Source organism: Girardinichthys multiradiatus, chromosome 4, assembly GCF_021462225.1.
Source record: "Girardinichthys multiradiatus isolate DD_20200921_A chromosome 4, DD_fGirMul_XY1, whole genome shotgun sequence".
NCBI classification, from domain to species: domain Eukaryota; kingdom Metazoa; phylum Chordata; class Actinopteri; order Cyprinodontiformes; family Goodeidae; genus Girardinichthys; species Girardinichthys multiradiatus.
Window position 1 is genome coordinate 31,394,703 of NC_061797.1, and position 23,669 is coordinate 31,418,371.

Sequence of the window (23,669 nt, forward strand, 5' to 3'; positions counted from 1 at the left end):
TCTTAAAATAAGCACATCTATTCCTGACCAAAAAAAAATAGTGTGGTATAATTCAGTAAACATGTGTGCATATAGCTTCTGTGTATTCAAACCCCACATTGAAACATAAATATATATGTTAATGTTACTCATAGCTCCAAAAACATTCTAAAATGTCTATTTACTGATGCTATCTTAATAATTATGAGGAAAAGGCACTCCTTAAGGTTAATGCTTTAATTAGACGTATTTGCAAAATAGCTTTATTTTAAGGTCTAAAATACTGAATAAAAAGACAAAATTAGAAATTTCTAAAAAGATAATGAAACAATCATGAAGTACCTGACTTGAAGTACCTCAATTATTTTGCTGTGCAGACAATTCTGATATAGATCAAAACATATACATACATTTAGGTACAAAATTATCAATAAAACTGTTTTAAAGCAAGCTTTGGAATCAATCTTCATACGGAATGCAGGAAACAGCATTTTCAATAATATTTACATAGTATAAGCCATCTTTACATCTTAAATACTGATATTTTAAAAATTACATCTGATCAAAAAGTCAATGACAAATAAAACACGTGTTACATGCATTCATAATTACATGCATTCATAATGTCTTCACCATCCAGCAAATCCTAGCATGAATACATCCTGGTGGAAATTCAGATTATTTTGCAAACTGTAAATCAGTAAATAGCAGAGAGAATGTTTATTCAGGTATTATCTGGACCATCAGTTTGAGCTTTCACAGCTGCCGGTTGCCACTTTTCAACTTCTCTGTCCAAAGTTGAGCTAAAGCCTCTGTGTGCTGGAGAGAGCAATTGAGAAACCCTGTTGCCTGTTACTGCCTCACTGTCTATTGGGCAGATGTAATCTGCAGATTCATCCGGTTTCCTTTTTCTGAGATGACTGAATTGGGTGAAGCCCAGCTTCTTTGGCTGAAAAAAATACAAAAGGTTACAACACAATATTCATCAATTTTGATATGTTATTTTTTGTAACAACTACAAAATGATTTCTTCAAATGGGAATCTTACTTTAACTTTAGCAGTGGTAGTTAGTGGTACATGGCCTGTGGCGTTACCATACTCTCGTTTCTCCTGCATGGCTTGAGGCCCAACCAGGGTAGCAAAGGCAGTGGCAAGATGACGTCGGAGCAAAGTCTTCTGTGGAGGAATGTTTAAAAGCAATGCCAATGTCTCAGAACTGAAGCGAGGCTCCAAGATCTATAAAAGAAAAAACAAAAAAAACAAACTAAAAACAAAACATTTTATCCTCACAATGAAAATCTAGTGGTTAGGTTATGAAACATTTTGAAGACAACCTGTAAAAAAGTAAGTGAACAGAAAGATTCCTTTTCTGAAGCCACGTTTCTTGTCCCTTCCACGTTACTGTTATAGGATGGTGGCTTAACCTTGCAAGTGAAGGTGGGTGATTAAATATGTTTGCACTCCTTTAATGCATCATGGCTGCTATGTTAGCTTGCTCTTTGTTGGCCCTCAGGACTGAATGAGTGCCCTCTTGTAGAACCTATGTCTGAAACAGGTGATTCTGTATACCATTGAAATGTTGAGCAATGGCATGTGAAACACTGATAAAAAAAAACTCAAACCAATAAAAAAATCCCTGAAAATAATAATTAAAATATAAAAAAACAAAAAGGGCATTCTGTCTGCTTTTTAAATCTGTGGGAACTGTGAGGAGAATGTCTCAAATACAATTCCAAGATGCCCTTATAATGATGTTTGTGAAATGTAGAACTAACATCACAATAATTGTTAGTGGTTTCTAAAGTTCCCAGGATGGAACCACCGGACTTGTCTTGTGGCCTTCTATAGCGGTTGGTTGAAAGTTTTGCTTCAAAGCCAGTGGTATCCTTGCTAGTTTTGTGTTGTTCCTAAATGTGTCAGCTCAATTTGCTGGATTGTTAACATTAAGTTTGAGAACACTTCCACTTGTTCACAGTAAAATGAAAGTAGAAATGCTTAGAAATGGACAAAAGAAACATATTGCAGGCATGTGTTAAGGACACAAACACAAAAGCCTGGATGATTCTTGTGAGATGGCAATTATCTATAAATACAGTTTATTCAAAATCAGTCTTACGTATGATATAAAGTACTTACTTAGTTACACTTAAATGAGTTTGTGTTTCTGCTGTCTTCGTCTGAGCTATAAATAAAATAAAACTTAAATGTAGTGAAATAGAATGAAACCTTATGTTACTTCTACAAAAGTGTCACTTTTCTTTTTACACATAACTTGAAGTACATCCTATTTTTTATGCAAAGGCTTTGATGTGGATTTGCCACACCCCTTAAAGCTTTAACAGCTTAAAATATGTTTAGAAGTGTGGTTTTGACCATTTTTTTTTCAGAATATATACAGGTCCTTCTCAAAATATTAGCATATTGTGTTAAAGTTCATTATTTTCCATAATGTCATGATGAAAATTTAACATTCATATATTTTAGATTAATTGCACACTAACTGAAATATTTCAGGTCTTTTATTGTCTTAATACGGATGATTTTGGCATACAGCTCATGAAAACCCAAAATTCCTATCTCACAAAATTAGCATATCATTAAAAGGGTCTCTAAACGAGCTATGAACCTAATCATCTGAATCAACGAGTTAACTCTAAACACCTGCAAAAGATTCCTGAGGCCTTTAAAACTCCCAGCCTGGTTCATCACTCAAAACCCCAATCATGGGTAAGACTGCCGACCTGACTGCTGTCCAGAAGGCCACTATTGACACCCTCAAGCAAGAGGGTAAGACACAGAAAGAAATTTCTGAACGAATACAGGTCCTTCTCAAAATATTAGCATATTGTGATAAAGTTCATTATTTTCCATAATGTCATGATGAAAATTTAACATTCATATATTTTAGATTCATTGCACACTAACTGAAATATTTCAGGTCTTTTATTGTCTTAATACGGATGATTTTGGCATACAGCTCATGAAAACCCAAAATTCCTATCTCACAAAATTAGCATATTTCATCCGACCAATAAAATAAAAGTGTTTTTAATACAAAAAACGTCAACCTTCAAATAATCATGTACAGTTATGCACTCAATACTTGGTCGGGAATCCTTTTGCAGAAATGACTGCTTCAATGTGGCGTGGCATGGAGGCAATCAGCCTGTGGCACTGCTGAGGTCTTATGGAGGCCCAGGATGCTTCGATAGCGGCCTTTAGCTCATCCAGAGTGTTGGGTCTTGAGTCTCTCAAAGTTCTCTTCACAATATCCCACAGATTCTCTATGGGGTTCAGGTCAGGAGAGTTGGCAGGCCAATTGAGCACAGTGATACCATGGTCAGTAAACCATTTACCAGTGGTTTTGGCGCTGTGAGCAGGTGCCAGGTCGTGCTGAAAAATGAAATCTTCATCTCCATAAAGCTTTTCAGCAGATGGAAGCATGAAGTGCTCCAAAATCTCCTGATAGCTAGCTGCATTGACCCTGCCCTTGATAAAACACAGTGGACCAACACCAGCAGCTGACATGGCACCCCAGACCATCACTGACTGTGGGTACTTGACACTGGACTTCTGGCATTTTGGCATTTCCTTCTCCCCAGTCTTCCTCCAGACTCTGGCACCTTGATTTCCGAATGACATGCAGAATTTGCTTTCATCCGAAAAAAGTACTTTGGACCACTGAGCAACAGTCCAGTGCTGCTTCTCTGTAGCCCAGGTCAGGCGCTTCTGCCGCTGTTTCTGGTTCAAAGGTGGCTTGACCTGGGGAATGCGGCACCTGTAGCCCATTTCCTGCACACGCCTGTGCACGGTGGCTCTGGATGTTTCTACTCCAGACTCAGTCCACTGCTTCCGCAGGTCCCCCAAGGTCTGGAATCGGCCCTTCTCCACAATCTTCCTCAGGGTGTGGTCACATCTTCTCGTTGTGCAGCGTTTTCTGCCACACTTTTTCCTTCCCACAGACTTCCCACTGAGGTGCCTTGATACAGCAGTCATTTTCTGCCAAAGGACTCCCGACCAAGTATTGAGTGCATAACTGTACATGATTATTTGAAGGTTGACGTTTTTTGTATTAAAAACACTTTTATTTTATTGGTCGGATGAAATATGCTAATTTTGTGAGATAGGAATTTTGGGTTTTCATGAGCTGTATGCCAAAATCATCCGTATTAAGACAATAAAAGACCTGAAATATTTCTGTTAGTGTGCAATGAATCTAAAATATATGAATGTTAAATTTTCATCATTACATTATGGAAAATATTGAACTTTATCACAATATGCTAATAATTTGAGAAGGACCTGTATATAGCTTGAATAAAGCAGCTCCACCATGGAAGCCCATTTCATGAAAGTCTCCACACACTGGTATTGAGCTAATCTGAAAGCCACACGAAGTTTGGAGGTCTGTAGCTATTGAATCTGCAGAATATGGGCAACCTCTTCTCTGTGATTTTACATGGCCTTCTACTTTGTGGCCGAGTTGCTGCCACTACCATCCCTTCCACTCTGTGATAGGTTGAGAGTGAAATATTTGATCACAAAGAACTTTTTGCACAGGCGGCATCCTTTAATGAGAGCACATTAAAATACACTGAGCTTCTGAGAGCTGTCCATTCTTTACAAATGTTTCTAAAAGTAGTCTGTATCACATTGTGTTGGGTTACGCCTGTGGCCTTGGAAGGGATTGAAACAACTAAATACCATTATTTGGTTGAGTGACCAAGTGTTTTTGGCAATACAATGTAACAGTGTATTTGAAAGATTTGATTAACAAACATTTGCAACCAAAGCAGATGGAGATGATTTAAACTCTTAGACAATCAATTAGGTTCTTGCATATTAGATGTTCTAGAACTAACAATCACTTTAGCTGTATTTTTGATTTGTCAACTATGTATACTATATAAAAAAGACCTTTTAATAAAAATTCTAAACTTATTTAAACAATTTATTTTGATATAATATGGTAATACCCTTTTAGGGCGATTTTTCATTTAACCTTTTTTGTCTTTTTTAGACCAAGCTTGCTGTTCTTTTCCAAAAGCAATTGCAATCTTTTTGATTTTGTTAGATGTACAATAGCAATGAGAATATTCTATTCAATACAGTACCACAAAAACACAGACCGGTAAGTTTTTTTAGTTTTTTTTTTTACAGTACTTACAATCAGGCCACCATGAACACCACTCCCCCGTAGATTAGGAGCATACTCAGCAAGATCAACTGCTCTTAGCCACTCCATTACACAGTGGTTTGACCACTGTACTACCTCTGAAGGTGAGGGGTGTTTCTGGGAATAAAAGCAAAAACTCATTGAAAAAAACCCCACTTAAATCACACAAATACCTACTTGACTCGTACTCTATAAAAATATTTAATTAACCTTGATGAATAGTAAGAACCCTCTGTGCTATCAATGCCTGGGTCTAAGCTCATTTAACCTTTGCTGCCATCCTGTGGAAGCTTATGATATTACATCATTACAGTAAAGAGTCATTTCAAAAGGGGGAAATATCATGCAAAATCCACCTTTTTAGTTCTTAAACGCGTGTTTTTGTGTATTAGGAGTCTCTACAGGATCTGGAGTAACTAAAGTCATATTTTCTAGACGTTCAATGATATATTTTTAGATGCTTTTTGAGTCATATTTGGTCTGTCTGTTCAGATTTTAAAATTTTCTATTTCGTTTCGTTCTCCATTACGTCACAGTATTTTCTGTGGAACTTATAAAGTGGTCATGAATTTCCGGCTAACCAATCCAGTGAATCTGCCATTTTTTTCCTCGCAGTATTCTTGTAGTTCAAGTTGAAGGATGGTGAAGCAACAAGCAGAAAAATCTAAATGTTCTGTTGTCGGATGTATTAACCCACACCAGTCATTACACCGTCCCCCAGGATCAGAACCTTTTTGGAGTGCCTGGTTAAATTTAATTTTTCATGGAAACATGCCGACATCGGGGAAAGTCTTCATTGTTTGCACAAAGCACTTCAGGGAGGAGTGTTTCAGCAACCTCGGCCAGTACGAAGAAGGATTATCCGAAACACTCCTTCTGTCTGAGGGATCAGTTCCTTCTGTCTATGGAAGTGACGGACAGAGCAAACAGGTAAGCTGCAGATAACGGTAAAATGACAGCAAGCTTGATTGTTGAGGAGTTAATATAACATACTGTTGTTTTGATAGCACAGCTTCGTGCCTCCTGCTAATGTTAGCGTTGTGCGCTTGCTTTTAGTTCCTTAAGGACATTACCTTATTGTGTGTTTTGAATAACAATATTAAACAGTTTTGCAATCTGTTTGGTTGCCCTTTTTGCCTTGGGAAACACATGATCCGAATGCATTCAGTGATGTTCTTGACGCTAGCACTAGATAACTCATTAATTATGTTGGGGTCTTGTTTAAAAGTTGTGTTTATTCAATTTGTGGTAGCATTAAGATTTTAAAAAGGCATCTTTTTTGATGCCTTTTTAAAATCTTGATGTTGTCAGTAACATTAGTAATGGGATTACAGCTTTTGTTATTACTCTGAACACCTTAACTTTTCTCTGCTTTTGTTTAAGAATTTACATTTTTCATGTAGCCTACTAGGGTAGGAGTGTTCAAAGTCAGTCCTTGCAAGGTCCTGACGTTTGCTAGCTTTAACACACTTACACACATTTAGATGATTGCAGCTCAGCAAAAGCCTGTTAATCAACCATCGCTGTTTGTTGGATTTGATAGCTTACAGCCACAATATCAGTTTTAGTGCTGTTCTCATGCATTAGTAAACATAACACATTGTTGGTGCAATGATTTTGTATTTACTTCTTGTTTTTAAGACATTTGTTGATATTTATCAAGGACAATAAAAAAAAAATTGAATCTTGTATAGCTCTGCAGCCTGGAGGTGGATGGAGTGTGAAGTGTCTCATTTGCATTTAAAGAGACCACAGCAAAACTAGACTGTCATAAAGGTAGCTTAAGAAATTTGTAAAATGAACATGTGAGGAGCTAAAATAACGACAAATTCAAACCAAAGCATTGCAGTTCCACTTTACACAGACCTGAATGATTTAAATAGGAAAAGGAAGGGTTTAAAAGCATGATATGTACCCTTTAAGATCACCCATGCTTTTTAATATCAATGAGGCATGACCTCTTTTGTTCCCTGAATTTTACAACAAATATAATTTCTGTTTCAACTTGGGACTTTTCATGTTTACCCACCTCTTCACCTGGCCTCCGTCGAAGACAGTTTGGGTTGAACTTATTGGCATGAAGGACATGAATAGCACATTTAATGCTGAGATGATGAAGCTGGCTGGTGACTTTTAGAGTCAGGAGATCATTCTGAGACGACAAAAGTGGATTTGATTTAAAGTTTGCCTTCACACAACAACCAAAACAGCTTTATGACTTGCCTGTGTGTTTGAAAATTGTGTATGCATTTGAATAGGCCTTACCACAGTGAGATACTGTATCATCCGACCATCTACTCTAGCCTCATGGAATTGGTCTTTATACTGAGGCAATCCGATATCATCCAGCCAGCCTTCATAGGAAAAAAATACTGCATAAATGTTCTCATTAAATATAATATAAAACATGCTATGTGCAAAAACTGTGTTGAGTTTAATTTCCATGTTTTAACAGATGGTAATATTTACATTTCATTGTCAAATGTATTTACATATTACACTGTTTCCTGGGTTTGTGGCATAAGGAACTGTGCTTTGTGATCATAGATTTAACTCAAATTAGAACAGTCTGAGAAAAATTCAATGCAGATAAACTCTTACGGGTGACCCAGATGTGGTCCAGCTCTGCAGATTTCTCTGCAACTTTAGAAGTAAAGGCCCTCAAAGCAAGTTGCAGCTTTTTCCTGTGAAGGGGATGCTTCATGCCCATCTCCTGAAATCAGAGAGAAAAGTCAGAATGGAAACAAACCATTAGTTCAGATAGGTTTTATATCTGTATTAGTCAATATAAAATGAAATGATGTCTTTTTTTGTCCACTGGTGTTCAGTTTAGCATAAAGTTCTCTAACCTTCTCAAAATCTTGAGGTGTGGCTGACAAAAGTGTCTGCCCATTTTCAACCCACTGTCTGGTGAGATTAATGTATAGACCAAGTCCATAGTCCTCAAGCCAGCCACACACCTGCTCCTTGGTCCATTGGCTGAATGGAATATTCAGATCACTGACATCAACAAAATGCATAAAGAGACAAAATATGTTATTTATTATGAAAATGAAAGTAAGAAAATGTAAAAACACAATTGGTATTACCGTGTGGTGTTAGATTCAGGAGTTCGGGTAAGTCTAGGCCCTGCTGTTGCACGCAAGCCACCTCTTCTAAATGGGCCGGCATCTGGATCTGCAGGCTGGAAGCCCCCAGACTGTGTTCTTCGAAGCCTGTATAAATAAAAGTGCAAACTGGCAAATTAAATGGATTGCAGGTTTGATTGTCAAAGTAAATGATCAAAAATTGAAGGTGATATATCTCTCTATTATCTATATCTCGATAGGTCCGTGTGTGCAGACAGACAGATAGAAATAAATAACCTTTTTGCTGATATTCCAATTCACTGCAGCAGGATAGCTCAGTCCAACTCCCATGTTCGAATATTTATCAATATTTAGCTGGTTTATACCATCTTCCAGTCTTGGTCCTTAGGGCAGAATCTTAAAACTTACTGCCTACCTCATAACATCAGAGCAAATCAACTGAGAAGCATACCAACTCAGATGTTGCTCTGTCAAACAAGGTCTGCATCAAGTGTTGAGGAAACGGGGCACATTGATGAGAAATGGGTAACTAGAACATGATGACATTGAGTACAAGGGAAAGGCACTGTTGCAATGGTGCTACTCCAGTAATGCTAGGCAGTGGGGCTACATGAAAAGACTGTGGAAAAAATTATGCTTTCATACCCAAACATTTAGTAGCTCAGCATTCCAACATCCACAAATGGCAGTTGTTTTCATTAGTAGAGTTTCAGGAGCTGTGACATATTAATGCTATAGCAAGGGAGAGCAAGGTAACAAGGTCACATGAGGGAGCCAACATCAATGCCGACTACTCCCCTCGAAATCTCCCCGAGATTGTGTACTAAGCCCCAATGACAAAAATGAATGCGGGAGTTACTGATGTGAGACATACGTTCAAGGCTATGTTAAGTGCATGTCAATCCTGACACTGACAACAAAGTTGAGTGAAGTACTTCCAGACAATCTCCTAGAGAATGTGAATAAAGCATTAAGTACAACCCCTACAGCAACCATCACAGAAACCAACTAACTGATATACAGTACAGCAACAGTGATCCTTGAGAAGCATGTGTAAAAGGTAACGGCGACCACAATGGACAATGCCCATGTCCATGATTGGAAGTAAAAATCAAGGCAACACAGTAAGTAGTAAGCCAATTGTCAGAAATCAAGAAAGTCACAACCAGAAACGGAATACCCAAGAAACACAAAGAGATGCCCATACCTAAGGCTCTGGAAACTGCCAAACAAAGACTACAAGCCTTGGCTCTCTGACTGAATAGACACATCAGTGGAATAGAAGAGGGTTGAATAAACCGGCTATTCTCAACTGAGCCAGTTAAAGTGTACTCCCAGTGGTATGATAACACACAAGCAAACCAACCAAGGCTGGAGACTGCACAGTACTGGAAAGACATATGGAAGAAAGAAGCATCGCATAACAATGCAAAGTAGCTAATTGATCTACCAGCATACCAGACTAATCTCCCTGAACAAAGTCCAGTGGATATCACAGTAGCATACATCCAACAAAGACTCTCAGGTATGAAGAACTGGACAGCACCAATCCCATACATTATCTTTGCCTACTGGCTCAAGGAGCTGACTTCTTTCCATGAGAGCATAGCAGCACAAATGAACCAAATGCTGAGGACTGGGACTAACACTGAATTGCTGACCAAAGGCCAAACAGTCTTGAAAATGAAAGATCCCCAATCCCTTCCAACTATCGGCCAACATCCTGTTTCTTCACATCATGGTAGCTCCTGTCTAAGATAAGCAGGCACATGTACCAATACATGGAAGAGGCACAAAAGGGCAAAGGTTAAAATAACAGATGAGCCAAACACCAGCTATTGTTTGATATAATAGTTGCCTGGGACTGCAAAACCAGACAGACAAAAAAAAGAAAAAGAAAAAAACAGTGCACTAACTGAACCAATATACAAGAAAATCTGTGACTCAATGCCACACATGTGGATCCTGGAGTGCCTGAAGTTGTATAAGGTCAACTACACAGAGTCTTTGTTGCAACCTCGATGAGGCTGTGGAAAGCCACCCTTAAAGAGACCTTTGAGCCAGTTGCGCAAGTCTTGATCAAATGTGCCATGTACCAAGGAGATGCTTTTTCCCCTGTGTTCTGCACAGGCCTGAACCCCCTCAGCCAACAAGTCAACAACATGGACTATTGATACAAACTCAGAAATAGGGCCATTTTCAGTAATCTTCTCTACATGAATGACATCAAACCATATGCTTATAGACATTGTCACTATCGGGCTACATTTTTCTAGCCAAAATGACATTCCAATGTCCCTACTGTAGATTCTTGTGGTGTGGATCAGTGAGCCAAAGTGAAGGAAGGAAGGATAATCCACACAGAGAGAACTGCACTCCCCGATGGAAGAATAGCAGATGTTGATGAGAGCTATAAGTACCTTGGAATTCTGCAAAGAAGCCACAAGAAAAGCAGCAACAGTCATATACATGAAACGAGTATGGCAAGTTCTGAGAAATCAGCTCAATGGCAAGAACAAGGTTCAGGCAATCAACAGTTATACCTTTCCAGTAATTAGATACCCTGCTAGCATGATAAGTGGGCCAAAGGAAGAAATTTAGTCTCGCCATATATGGTGGATTCCACACCAAATCTAGTATCCACAGGCTCCATAGTAAGCACACAGAATGGGTGCACAGGACCAGTGAGCATCAGAGCCAAGTTCAAAGATAAAACATCCAAGCTCCAAGAATACATCAGGAAGATGGGCCCAAGGGTGTAGCACTCAATGAATGTCTGAAACAATGGAAACTGGAAGAGAAGGAGTAGGGGTAACCATGATGGGAGGAAAAGCTCCATGACAGATAGCGGAAGTGACTGATATGTCCAAATACTACCAATGGCTGGAAAGGCCCACTCTGAACGACAGCTCAGAAGCACTGATCATGGCAGTGCAAAAGCAATCCTTGAGCACCAGATCAATAGAGGCCCAGATCTAACACACCAGGCAATATCCCAGGTGCAGGCTGTAAAAGAAAGCCTGAACAATCCCTGAAACAATCCAGCATTTCACAGCAGGGTGTAAAAGGCTGGCAGAAAAGGAACATGGAATGTCGGTACAGTATACAGAAACATCTGTGTGGAATAGAAACCAAATAATCGAAATGTCAGGAAAGAGGAACACAAAAAAAAGGAGAAACACCAAGGGCTCAGGGAAGAGCTAGAGAGAGCATGGCAGGTAAAGGCAACAGTAGTGTCAGTGGTCATTGGAGCACACGGGTTGTTCCTAGAAACAGCAAAAAAATGTGTGAAGGACCTTCAAGCTCTGAGGCCTCTGGTAGATGACCTGTGGTTAAGGTGAAGAGCTACCCACAACGCCCAGGGAAACGGGAAGTGGGTGAGAGAATAATTTGCATAATGCCTGTGTGTTGGGATCAACCATATGGAGTTCACAGTCTACTGCTGCATCAGGAAAGGGTACAATATTACCACATGTTGTGACACCACTACATGTTTGCTTTTTTATACAAAATAAATCATGGCAGCCTGGGTTATGTTGTAATCATGTGTAACCTCCACAGTGTTAAAATTGTAAAAAATGTGAGGCTGGGGAGGTTTTTACCCAAGGCAGCGTTACTTATATTGACATTCAGAAACCAAATGGAAAATACTCAATAATGTGATTGGGGTATTGAATAGCCATTTATACAGTCATTTATATAGTATTAACTGACATTATGTTGCCTTTATTATAGAATGGTTTTTGGAGTTGTTAGATCGGTGTAGATATATATTTGTAAAAATGTAAACAGATATTTAAAAAACCTAAAATAAGTGGGACCTGTTTCTGATTGGTTGTGCAGTGTTTACTTGTTTTTGTGTCTCTGTACTTACTTTCCCCAAAATCTCTTGAAGCTCCTATTGTTCTTTATGTATTCAGGAGATCCCACAGCTCGCTGGCCAGGCTGTGCATGTGCCTCACAATGAACAGGGGAATTCTCACTGGTTGTGCAGTCATTGGCTTTCTTTAACTTTCCTTAAAAGATATTATGAAAGCCAAAGTCAGTAACTATGGACAAAAAGGATGCAGATTGATTGTTTCCAAACAATAACCATTCATTTTATGGAATTTATTTGCAGATGTGTTTGTGTTGTTGAAAAAGCACTTTTCTCAGGATTGCAGGGTAAACTAAGCTCCAGCAACATCCTGCCAAAAACATGCTCTTGATTGATGACATTTGAGTAAAGATTTGATCCGTTTCCTGTAGTTAAGGAAATGCTAGAGACAATATCTTGATGATAATGAGTGAAAATTGTGCCAGATTTATATATATTTAATGTGGAACATGTGCGGCAGGCTGACTTCTCACAATGTTCTGTTGATGAATGCAGGTTACAGGTCACTGGGTAAATGTATCAAGAGAAAAAAAAAGGTTTAGGATAATTCACATGGCATTATCTTCATAATAAAGTCTGTTGTCAGAGCAAATGCTTTAGAGATAACAGGGCGTGCCTGGATTTTAAAATGGTCAGTCACATCATGGAAGGGTGGAGCTGGGCTTAATGTGGTTGGTCCAGGCAAGGGAGAGGTTAGGCTGGGTAAGTAACCCTATCCCAAGATCCATCTGCTCTGACAGGAGCCTCTGCAATTAGCTGTGATCAAGCATGCAGTGGTGGTCTTTTCAGAACAGAGTGGTTATAGCTCCAAATATGAATCCTGTCTGCTCTCATGGGAATCACTATGCTGAGAGATCCTATACCAAAGCTCATTATAGCACACAACTTATCATATCATAAATAACAGTCTGAAGCTTTTTGTGTGAATTTACTTTGGCAGGAGTCTCCATCTTCACTCCCATCTGGATGTTTTTGACTCTCAATATCTGCATCACCAATCTCATTTTGTTCCTGGAGAGTTGAATTCACAGGCAAAGTCTGACTTCTACCATCATCCAAACCACCATGCAGAAACTATTCACAAATTGAAACAAATAAATAAAAAGGGAGATAATTATTGATAATGCTTATGCAATTGAATGAACTCAAATGTAATACATTTACAGTCAATGAAAGAAATGAAGACGTTCTACAACCGCCTTTGTGTTTTGTTTTACATATTTGGACAAATAGCTATTTTTGAAAAATGTAACAAAATGCTATGTTTGGAGAATAAAGTAAGATATCCCCAGATTTACTACCACTTAAAATGGCTAAAAACCACACATGTGCATGTCACATCATAAATGTGTAACAAAGAACCTTCAAGGATAGAAGCCTGTTGATTACATTAAGTGTAAGATAAATACATTACAAGAACTGCAAAATACCTTTGGTGAATGTCCATTTGTTATGTCATTCAAGCTACTTGATAAAGTCTGTGGCTCTATTCTGCAAGAAAAAACACAATATGCTCAGACAGAAGTATTAATTTCATTATGACAAAAAGGGTGCTTTACTACCTGGAATCACCATCTTTCTGAATTGACTGAAAGGATGTTTGCTGGGAGGATGAACTACTTGTTGAAACCTGTAAAGGATTAAAAAAAATACACATATAAAGTATATTTATGAACTGTTTCATCAGATTTTTTTCATGCAAACTTTAAATAAGCTGGATTTATTTAAACCCACTTGAGACTTCACATCATCAGATTTGGAACTGGCAGAGTCAACAGTCTTGGTCAGCACGTGGTCTACTTCCTCACTGCTACTTGAAGCAGTCCGACCATTTGACGAGGAAAGAACAGCAGATGGAGCTACCACAAGGTAAGGATTACACATTGTACATCAGATGGGTAGAAGTTTAGTCAATAAAAAAAGTAAAATAGTTCAAAATCCCATTACCTTGTCTTGAGATGTGGGTAACCTCTCTGAACTGTCGGCACTGATTCAGGAGCAGAGTGAGCTCCTCAATCTGTTTGTCCTGCAGAAAACACAGCAGGGGAACTTTAAAGTCAACCTAACCCTATTAGGATTTTCGTTTAATGTAAAGAAGCACGAACACCCGCTGCTGGTTTTACTCGGCTGGTGGCTGATACGCCCACAGACCATATGGCCTTTACATCAAAGTAATGGACAGGGAGGGAATAGACCCAGACCTCCGTGGAAACAGCTTTTTGCGGCAACCAGCTGTGTGTTTTTTGAAGTGCTGCCCATGCCTGGTTTTGCCATAGTTATCTTAATGCAGCTCACTCCAAAATTAAACTTGGCAGAGCAAAGCCTGCTTAATTGTGGCTAGTCTAAAAAAGCTCCTCTTAGGGTGTGTGTGTGTGTGTGTGTGTGTGTGTGCAGACCAACTTACATGTGTGCCACATGTAAGTTGGTCTGCAAATGCTTAAAGTACGAGATAGTTTGGGCGGAAGAATACAAAAGACCCTCTGTGCTATAAATGTCAAGAGGGTGGTACCTCTAAGAAATAACAGCAGCTACTTTCAGACATTTGAAAAACAAATTTGTGTCCATATACAGAGCAGTTAACTAAAGTAGATCGTCATAAAATGTGTACCGTCATGAAATAATTTCAGTTATATCCACATCTTTTCGAGCTTACCTTTACATCATTGGCAGCAACCAGTGACTTCATTCCACTGCGAAGTCTTTGTAGTTCTTGATCTAAGTCACAATAAAGTTACACCATTTATTAGTCTTCTTTGGCCCTTGTTCATGTTATACGATTAGAAATCCCTGAATGGGAAAAAATTATTCAGAGAAAATGGGAATGTGCTAGCATGGCTGCGATTAATTTCTTCAAATATTATTATCTAGCCCACATTTGTGTATTAGTTTGAACATTTTTACACACCATTAAAAGCTAATTTTGTGTTTACTTTTACATATCCAGTCCTGTAGACCCACTGTTTATGCTTTCTGTGCATCAACAGGCATACATCAGCATTTCCAGTAAATGGCTGTGTATAATGAGTCAACACCTTCGAGAAAAATAGTTTTTGATCAATAAGGAAATTATTTCTTTAGAAATACATAAAGACAATAAAGAAGAGTGAAGTAGTAATTTAATGATTACTTTGATGATTGTCAAAAATGTCAAAGCATAGGAAACAAAAAAGATAATCAAAGAAAGGGCCATTAGAGAAAAGGTAGTGAACATAAGATCAAAAGTAGATAAGGCCCAAGGGATTTTTATGAAGTGCTGCATAGGCTTACATTTGGTGTTTAGCCTCTTCCTGTACATCTCCTCTGAGAGAGAGACACAGAAACCCTCAAAAAACACAGTTTATATAAGGTGAAGGCAACATTTTTCTATAGCTGTTACTGATTGCAAAACACTATAAGACAATAATTGTCTTTATCTAGGAATGTGTATGAATTGGTAGCATGTCACTGGCAGATTGCTTGAGGGCTAAAAGGTGCATGAATGATTTGCTTACCTCTCTCTGAGATCTCTGGGGTCAGAGGAGGTCTAGCCAGCAACTGAGTGTGCAAGCTTTCGATCTCTGCATTCTTACTGAGCAGAAGCTGCTGAAGGCTGCAGATTTCTGCCTGAGGGCAACACACAATTAGGTATTTTAGCAGAAATGAAACATGTCTATTCACTGTGCTGACAAAAGCTTTACATCCAAAAGGTTTACCATTAATAAAGACTGGACACATGCATGCATTCAAAATTATAATTCCAGCAGGTCCCCATGCTGAAAGCCCAGATTTTGTGAGGTTCAGCTACATTTTGTTCACCATTTGCTATTTATAAAATATCCCAAACAAAGAATAGAAGAGTTTTATTCTTCTGAATTCTAAAGCATCAAATGTTGAACAAAGCTTCCCCCAGTTCCGTTTGTTTAAAGCAAGTTACATAAAGAAAACACAGATGGAAAAGTTTTGTTCAGGCTAAAATGTCTCCATCTTAGGAATAAATTGCTATATTCAATATTCATTGTCATAGTTGTCACATTTCAAGGTATAGTATATAGTGGCAAATAGTCAATTTTGTGGTGTAGCTGGATGATGAAAAGTTAGATATTAACAAAATGTCAACCACAATCAGCTGCACAACGAGGTTCAGATCTCCTTTCAAGCTGTTGATGTAAACTCTAGCTTCAAACTGTTTTTCAAAATCTTTCAAGTAGGTCTAAACCCTGTAGTATATTTACTTCTTAACAACCCAGTCATCTTGGTGTGCTCTTCTTTAACAAAATTTTTGTGGCCAGTCTGTTGATATAAAAACTACAGCAAATGTGATCCCCAGTCCCCAAAACCCGATATAGGGTTTTAAAGGAAAAGAGAATGTAACAAAATATTTTAAAAAGCCCCATTTTGACCAATGCTACACTGTAAATGTTAAATTACATGTTCTTTCCATAGACAACAAAGTCCTTTTATCTCAACAGTTAGCATGGTTTCTTTGTGTTTTTAATGTATATTTTAACTGAGCTACAAAGAAATTGCTGCTTCTCATTCTGGTTGAAGACAAAAAAAAAAAACAGGGAAGTCTTTGGTAAAGCTATATGTGAAAACACAAAAGATGGCAATTAAAATAGACTAAGCTATTATTAATTCATTTCTATGGCATAGAAAATATAGCATACGCATAGGTGTAAGAGAGAACACATGCATAAGAAAATGACTCACTTACCTGGCTGAAATGTCAGACTGGAACGCATTCCGGAAAGTTGAGTGGATAATTAAAAGCGGAATTTGGGAAAGTGTATTGCAATGTCAACACACAGATATTTTACCTTGGTTTCCTTGAGCTTCTTTTCATACTGTAACTTCTGGTCCTCAAGATACTGTACTTTGTCCTTGAGAATTCTGAGTTCTTTTAGCAAAACCTAAAACAGGAAGCATCCTTTACAATCTGCATCTTTGTGAAAGCAACTGGATGTAATTTCACACAACAATCTTTAATGATTGACAATTCTTAACATGTCATTTGTTAATCCATATTCCAAGGGTAATTGTTCAGATATATTTAACACTGCATACGATATTAAGTGAATGTTTCAATTCCATCTGGTGATCAACTCAAAGTGAGACAACCCATGCTGTTCACAACAGTGGAAGCCATGCAGGTGAACTATGCCTACACTTTCTCCTCCACAGTGGCACCGCTGCTCTGCATCTGAGCTACCCTCTCTCAGGTTCCCCAAAGGTCTGTCTGGAGTCCCCTCTTTCTTGTGCATACCCCCCGAGGGACCATCACAGGACACCATGATGTTTTTGCCTCGGCCTGCAGCGGACTCAGTGAGGCACAGCACTGAAAACTTGCTGTCAGTCGAGATCTCCAAGGGCTTTTTCTCCTGGATCTTGCTATTGATCTCCTTCTGAAACTGACACATCTGCTCCTGCAGTTCACTAATAAAATTCACTACAGACTGGCAGATAGAGTGGGAGAGAAAAAAAAATTTAGAAAAAAATGTTTAGAAAGAGAGAAAGAATATATGTGCATACTGTGGATTTCAACAGTCTACACCCCTGTTAAAATGTCAGGTATTTTCCCAAAGAAAAGAATATAGAAACAAAATAAATCATTTAGGCACTTTCACAGCTTTAATTTCACAGTTATGCTGTTAATTACCACAGAAGAAAAAAAAATCTGTTTGTATGAAAAATTATTTAAAAAAACAACCTGATTGTATAAGTGTGGACACCCTTAACGTTTTATTAAACCAGTTTGTCCCCATCCCACATGACTTGAATAACATAACATTAAATCATGTGGGATAACTTGCTAAATTGTCAAACATCAATCAGACTCCTGACAGATTTTGGGGGCTGTGAATGTCTCCTGTCCACAGCCCACTTCAGGTGTTTCCCCAAACATTTTTAGTTAAACAAATTTAGTTCTGAACTCTGGCTCAGCCATTTGACACATGCTGTGTCCCGTTGTCCCCCAAAAACGAAAACTGCAGGTGAAGCAATTCTGTTGGCTGATTTTAATTTTCTTCATGTTTTAGGCCAAAACTGATTGGAATTAAGAACTGTCACTGATTGCATCCGCCTAGACAAAGTTAAGTAGCCCCAGAACATGATGTTTGCACCCCATGCAATAGCCACATTTCACTATGGGTGTGTTTTTGTATAATTTTATATATACACTGCTCAAAAAAATAAAGGGAACAGTTAAACAACACAATATGACTCCAAGTAAATCAAACTTCTGTGAAATCAAACTGTCCACTTAGGAAGCAACACTGATTGACAACCATTTTCACATGTTGTTGTTCAAATGGAATAGACAACAGGGGAAAATCTTTAGCGATTAGCAATACACACTCAATAAAAGGAGTGGTTCTGCAGGTGGCGACCACAGACCCCTTCTCAGTACCTATGCTTTCTGGCTGATGTTTTGGTCACTTTTGAATGATGGGTGGTGCTTTCACACTTGTGGTAGCATGAGACGGACTCTACAACTCACACAAGTGGCTCAGGTAGTGCAGCTCATCCAGGATGGCACATTAATGTGAGCTGTGGCAAGAAGGTTTGCTGTGTCTGTCAGCGTAGTGTCCAGAGACTGGAGGCGCTACTAGGAGACAGGCCAGTACACCAGGAGGCGTGGAGGAGGCCGTAGGACAACAACCCAGCAGCAGGACCGCTACCTCCGCCTTTGTGCAAGGAGGAACAGGAGGAGCACTGCCAGAGCCCTGCAAAATGACCTCCAGCAGGCCATAAATGTGCATGTGTCTGCACAAACGGTTAGAAACCGACTCCATGAGGATGGTATGAGGGCCAGACGTCCACAAATGGGGGTTGTGCTCACAGCCCAACACCGTGCAGCACGCTTGGCATTTGCCAGAGAACACCAGGATTGGCACATTCGCCACTTGTGCCCTGTGATCCTCACAGATGAAAGCAGGTTCACACTGAGCACACGTGACAGACGTGACAGAGTCTGGAGACACTGTGGAGAGCAGGTTCTGCTGCCTGCAACATCCTTCAGCATGACCGGTTTGGCAGTGGGTCATTAATGGTATGGGGCGGCTTTTTTTGGGAGGGCAGCACGGACCTCCATGTGCTCGCCAGAGGTAGCCTGACTGCCATTAGGTACTGAGATGAGATCCTCAGACCCCTTGTGAGACCATATCCTGGTGCGGTTGGCCCTGGGTTCCTCCTAATGCAGGACAATGCTAAATCTCATGTGGCTGGAGTGTGTCAGCAGTTCCTGCAAGATGAAGACACTGAAGCTATGGATTGGCCTGCCCGTTCCCCAGACCTGAATCCAATTGAGCACATCTGGGACATCATGTCTCACTCCATCCACCAACGTCACGTTGCACCACAGACTGTCCAGGAGTTGGTGGATGCTTTAGTCCAGGTATGGGAGGAGATCCCTCAGGAGACCGTCCGCCGTCTCATCAGGAGCATGCCCAGGTGTTTTAGGGAAGTCATACAGACACATGGAGGCCACGCACAATACTGAGCCTCATTTTGACTTGTTTTAAGGACATTACATCAATGTTGGATCAGCCTGTAGTGTGTTTTTCCACTTTGATTTTGTGTTTGACTCCAAATCCAGGCCTCCATTGGTTCATAAATTTGATTTCCATTGATGATTTTTGTGTGATTTTGTTGTCAGCACATTCAACTTTGTACAGAACAAAGTATTCAATGAGAATATTTCATTCATTCAGATCTAGGATGTGTTATTTGAGTGCTCCCTTTATTTTTTTGAGCAGTGTATATACACACACACACACACATATATACATATACATACATACACACGCACATTTTTGGTACCCTTCATCTGACTAATAACTTTAGATAATGAGATTATTTTCATGCTTTGAAACCTGAAGGCAGACTGAATGGTGGAATTGAATCAGAGGTTCAACAAAGTGCAAATTTACGCAATCATTTAATCGCACTTTTACTTTTTTATATTTTTCCCTCCAAAACTGTGTAAAGGTTTTAATTTAAGTGATTCAGGATATATACTCACATTAAGGGTGGAAAAGCTCTGAAATGATTTATCATCGTCTCATTTTTACAACATAAAGCCTGCCTTTTTAACAGCCGTGTGTATTTTTTATATATCCACAGTATGTCTGAATATGTGTGTGTTTAGGTACATCATTAGAAAAGTTTTTTTTTTTTCTTTAATTTGTTTATCTGTTATCTACATATCACTAAATCCCAAGTTTATGGTGATGTATCTGGGAATGTATCTGTATTAAAACTGGTATCTGAAGGCCCGCATATTGGTACACATGTTGGTACCATTAAACTTATTGAACCAAAATTGGTTTATCTAAAATGCATCTTTTGTAATTTTACTGGCATTACATTGTCCAGAATTCTTAAATTGATTTGTCATTTGAACTGATGATTTTCCTTTCAAACAGATGGTGTGTAAACAGCAGCCAGGTTATGCCTGGACTGTGGACGGAGGAAGTCTTTCTTGGGGTCCAGTACAGCGGATATGACAAATGATATGGAGGGTCTCCATGGCTAATTTTAAACATGAGCATAAGCATGAGCATGTTCCAGTTCCAAGAGCCCTCCACACATGTGTTATATGTTTGCATATACACACACTATTTGTGATATGTTTATATATTAAAGCCAACTTGTGGGGGACAAGTATAGTGATAAAATAGTTTTTTTGTCTCCTTAAGTTAAAGTAGGTGTTCAAGGTTGAGTTAACATATCATTTCTTGGACTTACAAATGCAAACTACCATGAAAATTAACCATATGTTGATTACAAAAAATATTTTAAAAAAAGGGGGGCAAATTTTAAAAAAGGTCACCTGAAAACTCACATATTTGAGCAATCAACCATCATGACAGCTCAGTTGGGTTTGAACTCCTTTAAACTGAGGACAAAAAGATCCTTTGACCACCGGTGTTTAGACAGTAACTACATACATAACAGTATCCTGTCTGGTAAATGTTCTGCTTTCCATTTTTTAAATTTGCATGGTCTCTAAATTCCCAGGAAGTCTGCTGGTAACCTAACACAGTCTTAAGCAAATACATGATCTAGGTAAACTCAGAAAACAAATTTAATCCCATTGATTTTTTTTTTTTTTTCTGTAGACATCCCAGGAACAATAAAGCCAGTATTTGGGTGAATGTTCTTTTTCCACTGCTCCTGTAAGTGTTTATGGGCTTCCATAAAATCATCAGCTGACTGAATGGTTAGATCAATCAGAACAGGAAGCAGATTATTATGTTTACCCTTGTCATTACTGCCAGAGCTAGGTTTAAATTTCCGGTGATTAAATAGATTAATCTTCAGTAAAACAAACTATAAGCTCATTTGGAAACCAGGTTTTATGGGTGTTGAAAAAAATAGGGCAAATGTTGGGGTAAATATTCAGAAACAATGAAAAAGTAACTGTGAATTAAGCAATTATGCTCTACAGAACAGTTTTTTTAATTGGCCACTCCAAGCCAAGCTACATAATGTACAACAGGAATTAGCCATAACTGACCCAGTGACAAGTCTCACCTCTGCCTTGTGCTGCCTCTCGGCCCCAAGTACCTGCTTTCCCTCCATGTCAGCTAGCTTCAGTTTCAGATAAGAAACCTCCCCCATAAGATTCAGCTTCTGTTTCTCAAGTGACGTCCTGTGCACAAGCTCCTGTCATCAACGACAAAGCAAGAGTGTAAAAAAACATAGGCAGATGCAACCATGTACATTATCCCCTCAATTATATACAATATACAGTACTTGCTTTACAAAGGCAACATGAAGTGTGAGACACAGCAAGCTACCAGTTCTGTAATGACAGTGCCTCCACACAAACCACACCGGTTTCTGAAGCTGTTTGGGTGGCTAAATATACACAACTCATGACCACTATTTATAATGTCTATTTCGCAGCTCTCTCAAAGTACATAGCAGAGAGGTGGGAGGGGGTGAGACCAAGAAAAAGCATGCAAAACATTCATTGACAGCATGTCAAAATAACTTTGACAGGTGCATTTCCCTGTCCTCCGTGTGTGAATGACCTATCAAACCTGATGCTGAGGGAAATTACAGTTTAACAGCTTAGTGATGTCTTTCTGAAAGGCTGTCAGCCATCAGAGTTAAACCAGACCATAAGGGCAGATGTATTTCTAATTTGGTTCATATCAGGCGGATGCTGAACATCCAGAACTGAGCATGAAACTGTACAAGTGGACATAAACATTTTAAATGCTGGCTTTTTGAAAAGATCTGGGCTTCTTCTACAGGGCACATGGAAAACTTTAACTCTGTCACTAAGAAGAGATTTATGGCTCAGGTCCAAAGCCTCATAATGACCACCTCTCCAAGAAACTGGCTGCCCATTTAAAAATCTGCAAACTTGAATTAGCATTGTATTAAAGAGAAAAGGTGATAAATCCATTTCTGAATCAGTTTTTATTTTTGCTTTAGGCTGAAATGGAGATTTTGCAAGAGTTGCAACATAAGAAAGAAATTGAATACCTGGTTTATCCAGTGTCTGTCAGTAGTCCCCTCATACAAACAGTGAGTCGAAGTTCGAATAGGATAAGGTTTCACACATCCAGTCCATCCAGTGGTTTCTAACAAACTTTTTCAAATCTAAAGCAAACAACTGAATGCCAACAAAGCACATGCAACTCTTACAGGAGCACTACTCTGCTCTTTTCCCCTCCCATCTCTCCACCTTTTTACAGCTGTTTCTCCCCTCCTCGTTTGATCCCTTCTCCCTCCCTCTGTTGTCCTTTCCTGTCTCTTTCTTTCTCTCCAGAAGCCTGCATGTGAGCAGTCTTGGCTGTTACCAGTTAGAGGAGTGGCTTGCTGCGCAGTTAATCTCCTGACCAGACAGACGAGTTTGGCCCTGCATAAACCAGACAGGCACCCAGAGTGAGAAACTGTCCGGGAAAAAGTCTGAGAGTCCTACATATTTTTGTTGTTAAGGTGATCTACGGCCACCATCACTTAAATCTGAGTAAGGAATTTCTAAAGAGGAAATAGCTCTGATCCTGGGTTACAGCTTATGTGAAACACATGAACTTGCAGAAGAGGTCAAATTTGTAAAAGAGATGGACTTCTTGGTGCCCTGTCATAGTTTTCTAGATGGAACAAGTTTGCTGAATTACTGTTATAATTAATATCATGCTTTCCTGACTTTAGTCCAGTTTTACACAGATCAATTGTTTATGAGAATTTAGTTGAACAAATCAGCATAACTTAAAGTCAGTTGAAACAACAACCTGTTGTAGCATATCCTCTGTGCAGTTGAGTTTGTGTTGATGCTCCACCAAAGAACTCTCCAAATTGTAGATCTTCACCCCTTGAGCCTCCACCTGGTCTGTCAGCACACTCACCTGTGTGAATTTATCAAAAGATAAAATAGAGACTAACATATTTTTAGAGCATAGATTGCAGAGTCACAGTCAATGCATTCTCTTTAGAATACCTTTCCATAGCAGATGTCCTTCTCATTAGTATCTGCTATGTTTATTTAAACACTGGTGTTTGGTTTCTTGGAATTTTCACATCTATTAAATATTGTGCAAAAAGTTAATTACA

At 38.9% G+C, this 23,669-nt stretch overlaps 1 protein-coding gene across 11 annotated transcripts in view; it reads right to left on the reverse strand.

The window, feature by feature from the left end:
- Window positions 1-201: 201 nt before the first annotated feature.
- Window positions 202-23,669, reverse strand: part of ppfibp2a (PPFIA binding protein 2a) — a 30,743-nt gene continuing 7,275 nt past the window's right edge. The window contains exons 3-23 of one of the 11 annotated variants that reach the window (XM_047363560.1): window positions 23,351-23,464; window positions 21,636-21,767; window positions 17,267-17,554; window positions 16,919-17,011; window positions 15,614-15,725; window positions 15,390-15,422; window positions 14,776-14,837; window positions 14,070-14,148; window positions 13,857-13,981; window positions 13,685-13,752; window positions 13,553-13,613; window positions 13,055-13,196; window positions 12,120-12,261; window positions 8,246-8,371; window positions 8,006-8,135; window positions 7,758-7,869; window positions 7,422-7,510; window positions 7,186-7,308; window positions 5,148-5,273; window positions 1,028-1,216; window positions 202-928 (exon numbers count right to left, since the gene is read on the reverse strand). In XM_047363560.1, coding sequence (XP_047219516.1) covers window positions 704-928; window positions 1,028-1,216; window positions 5,148-5,273; window positions 7,186-7,308; window positions 7,422-7,510; window positions 7,758-7,869; window positions 8,006-8,135; window positions 8,246-8,371; window positions 12,120-12,261; window positions 13,055-13,196; window positions 13,553-13,613; window positions 13,685-13,752; window positions 13,857-13,981; window positions 14,070-14,148; window positions 14,776-14,837; window positions 15,390-15,422; window positions 15,614-15,725; window positions 16,919-17,011; window positions 17,267-17,554; window positions 21,636-21,767; window positions 23,351-23,464 — 2,571 coding nt within the window. In that variant the 3' untranslated portion in view covers window positions 202-703. Of the gene's footprint in view, window positions 929-1,027; window positions 1,217-5,147; window positions 5,274-7,185; window positions 7,309-7,421; window positions 7,511-7,757; window positions 7,870-8,005; window positions 8,157-8,245; window positions 8,372-12,119; window positions 12,262-13,054; window positions 13,197-13,552; window positions 13,614-13,684; window positions 13,753-13,856; window positions 13,982-14,069; window positions 14,149-14,775; window positions 14,838-15,389; window positions 15,423-15,613; window positions 15,726-16,918; window positions 17,012-17,266; window positions 17,555-21,635; window positions 21,768-21,861; window positions 21,907-22,598; window positions 22,799-22,915; window positions 22,935-23,350; window positions 23,465-23,669 lie in introns of those variants that run through there. The other 10 variants (XM_047363563.1, XM_047363562.1, XM_047363559.1 and 7 more) reach the window with 10 other exon arrangements.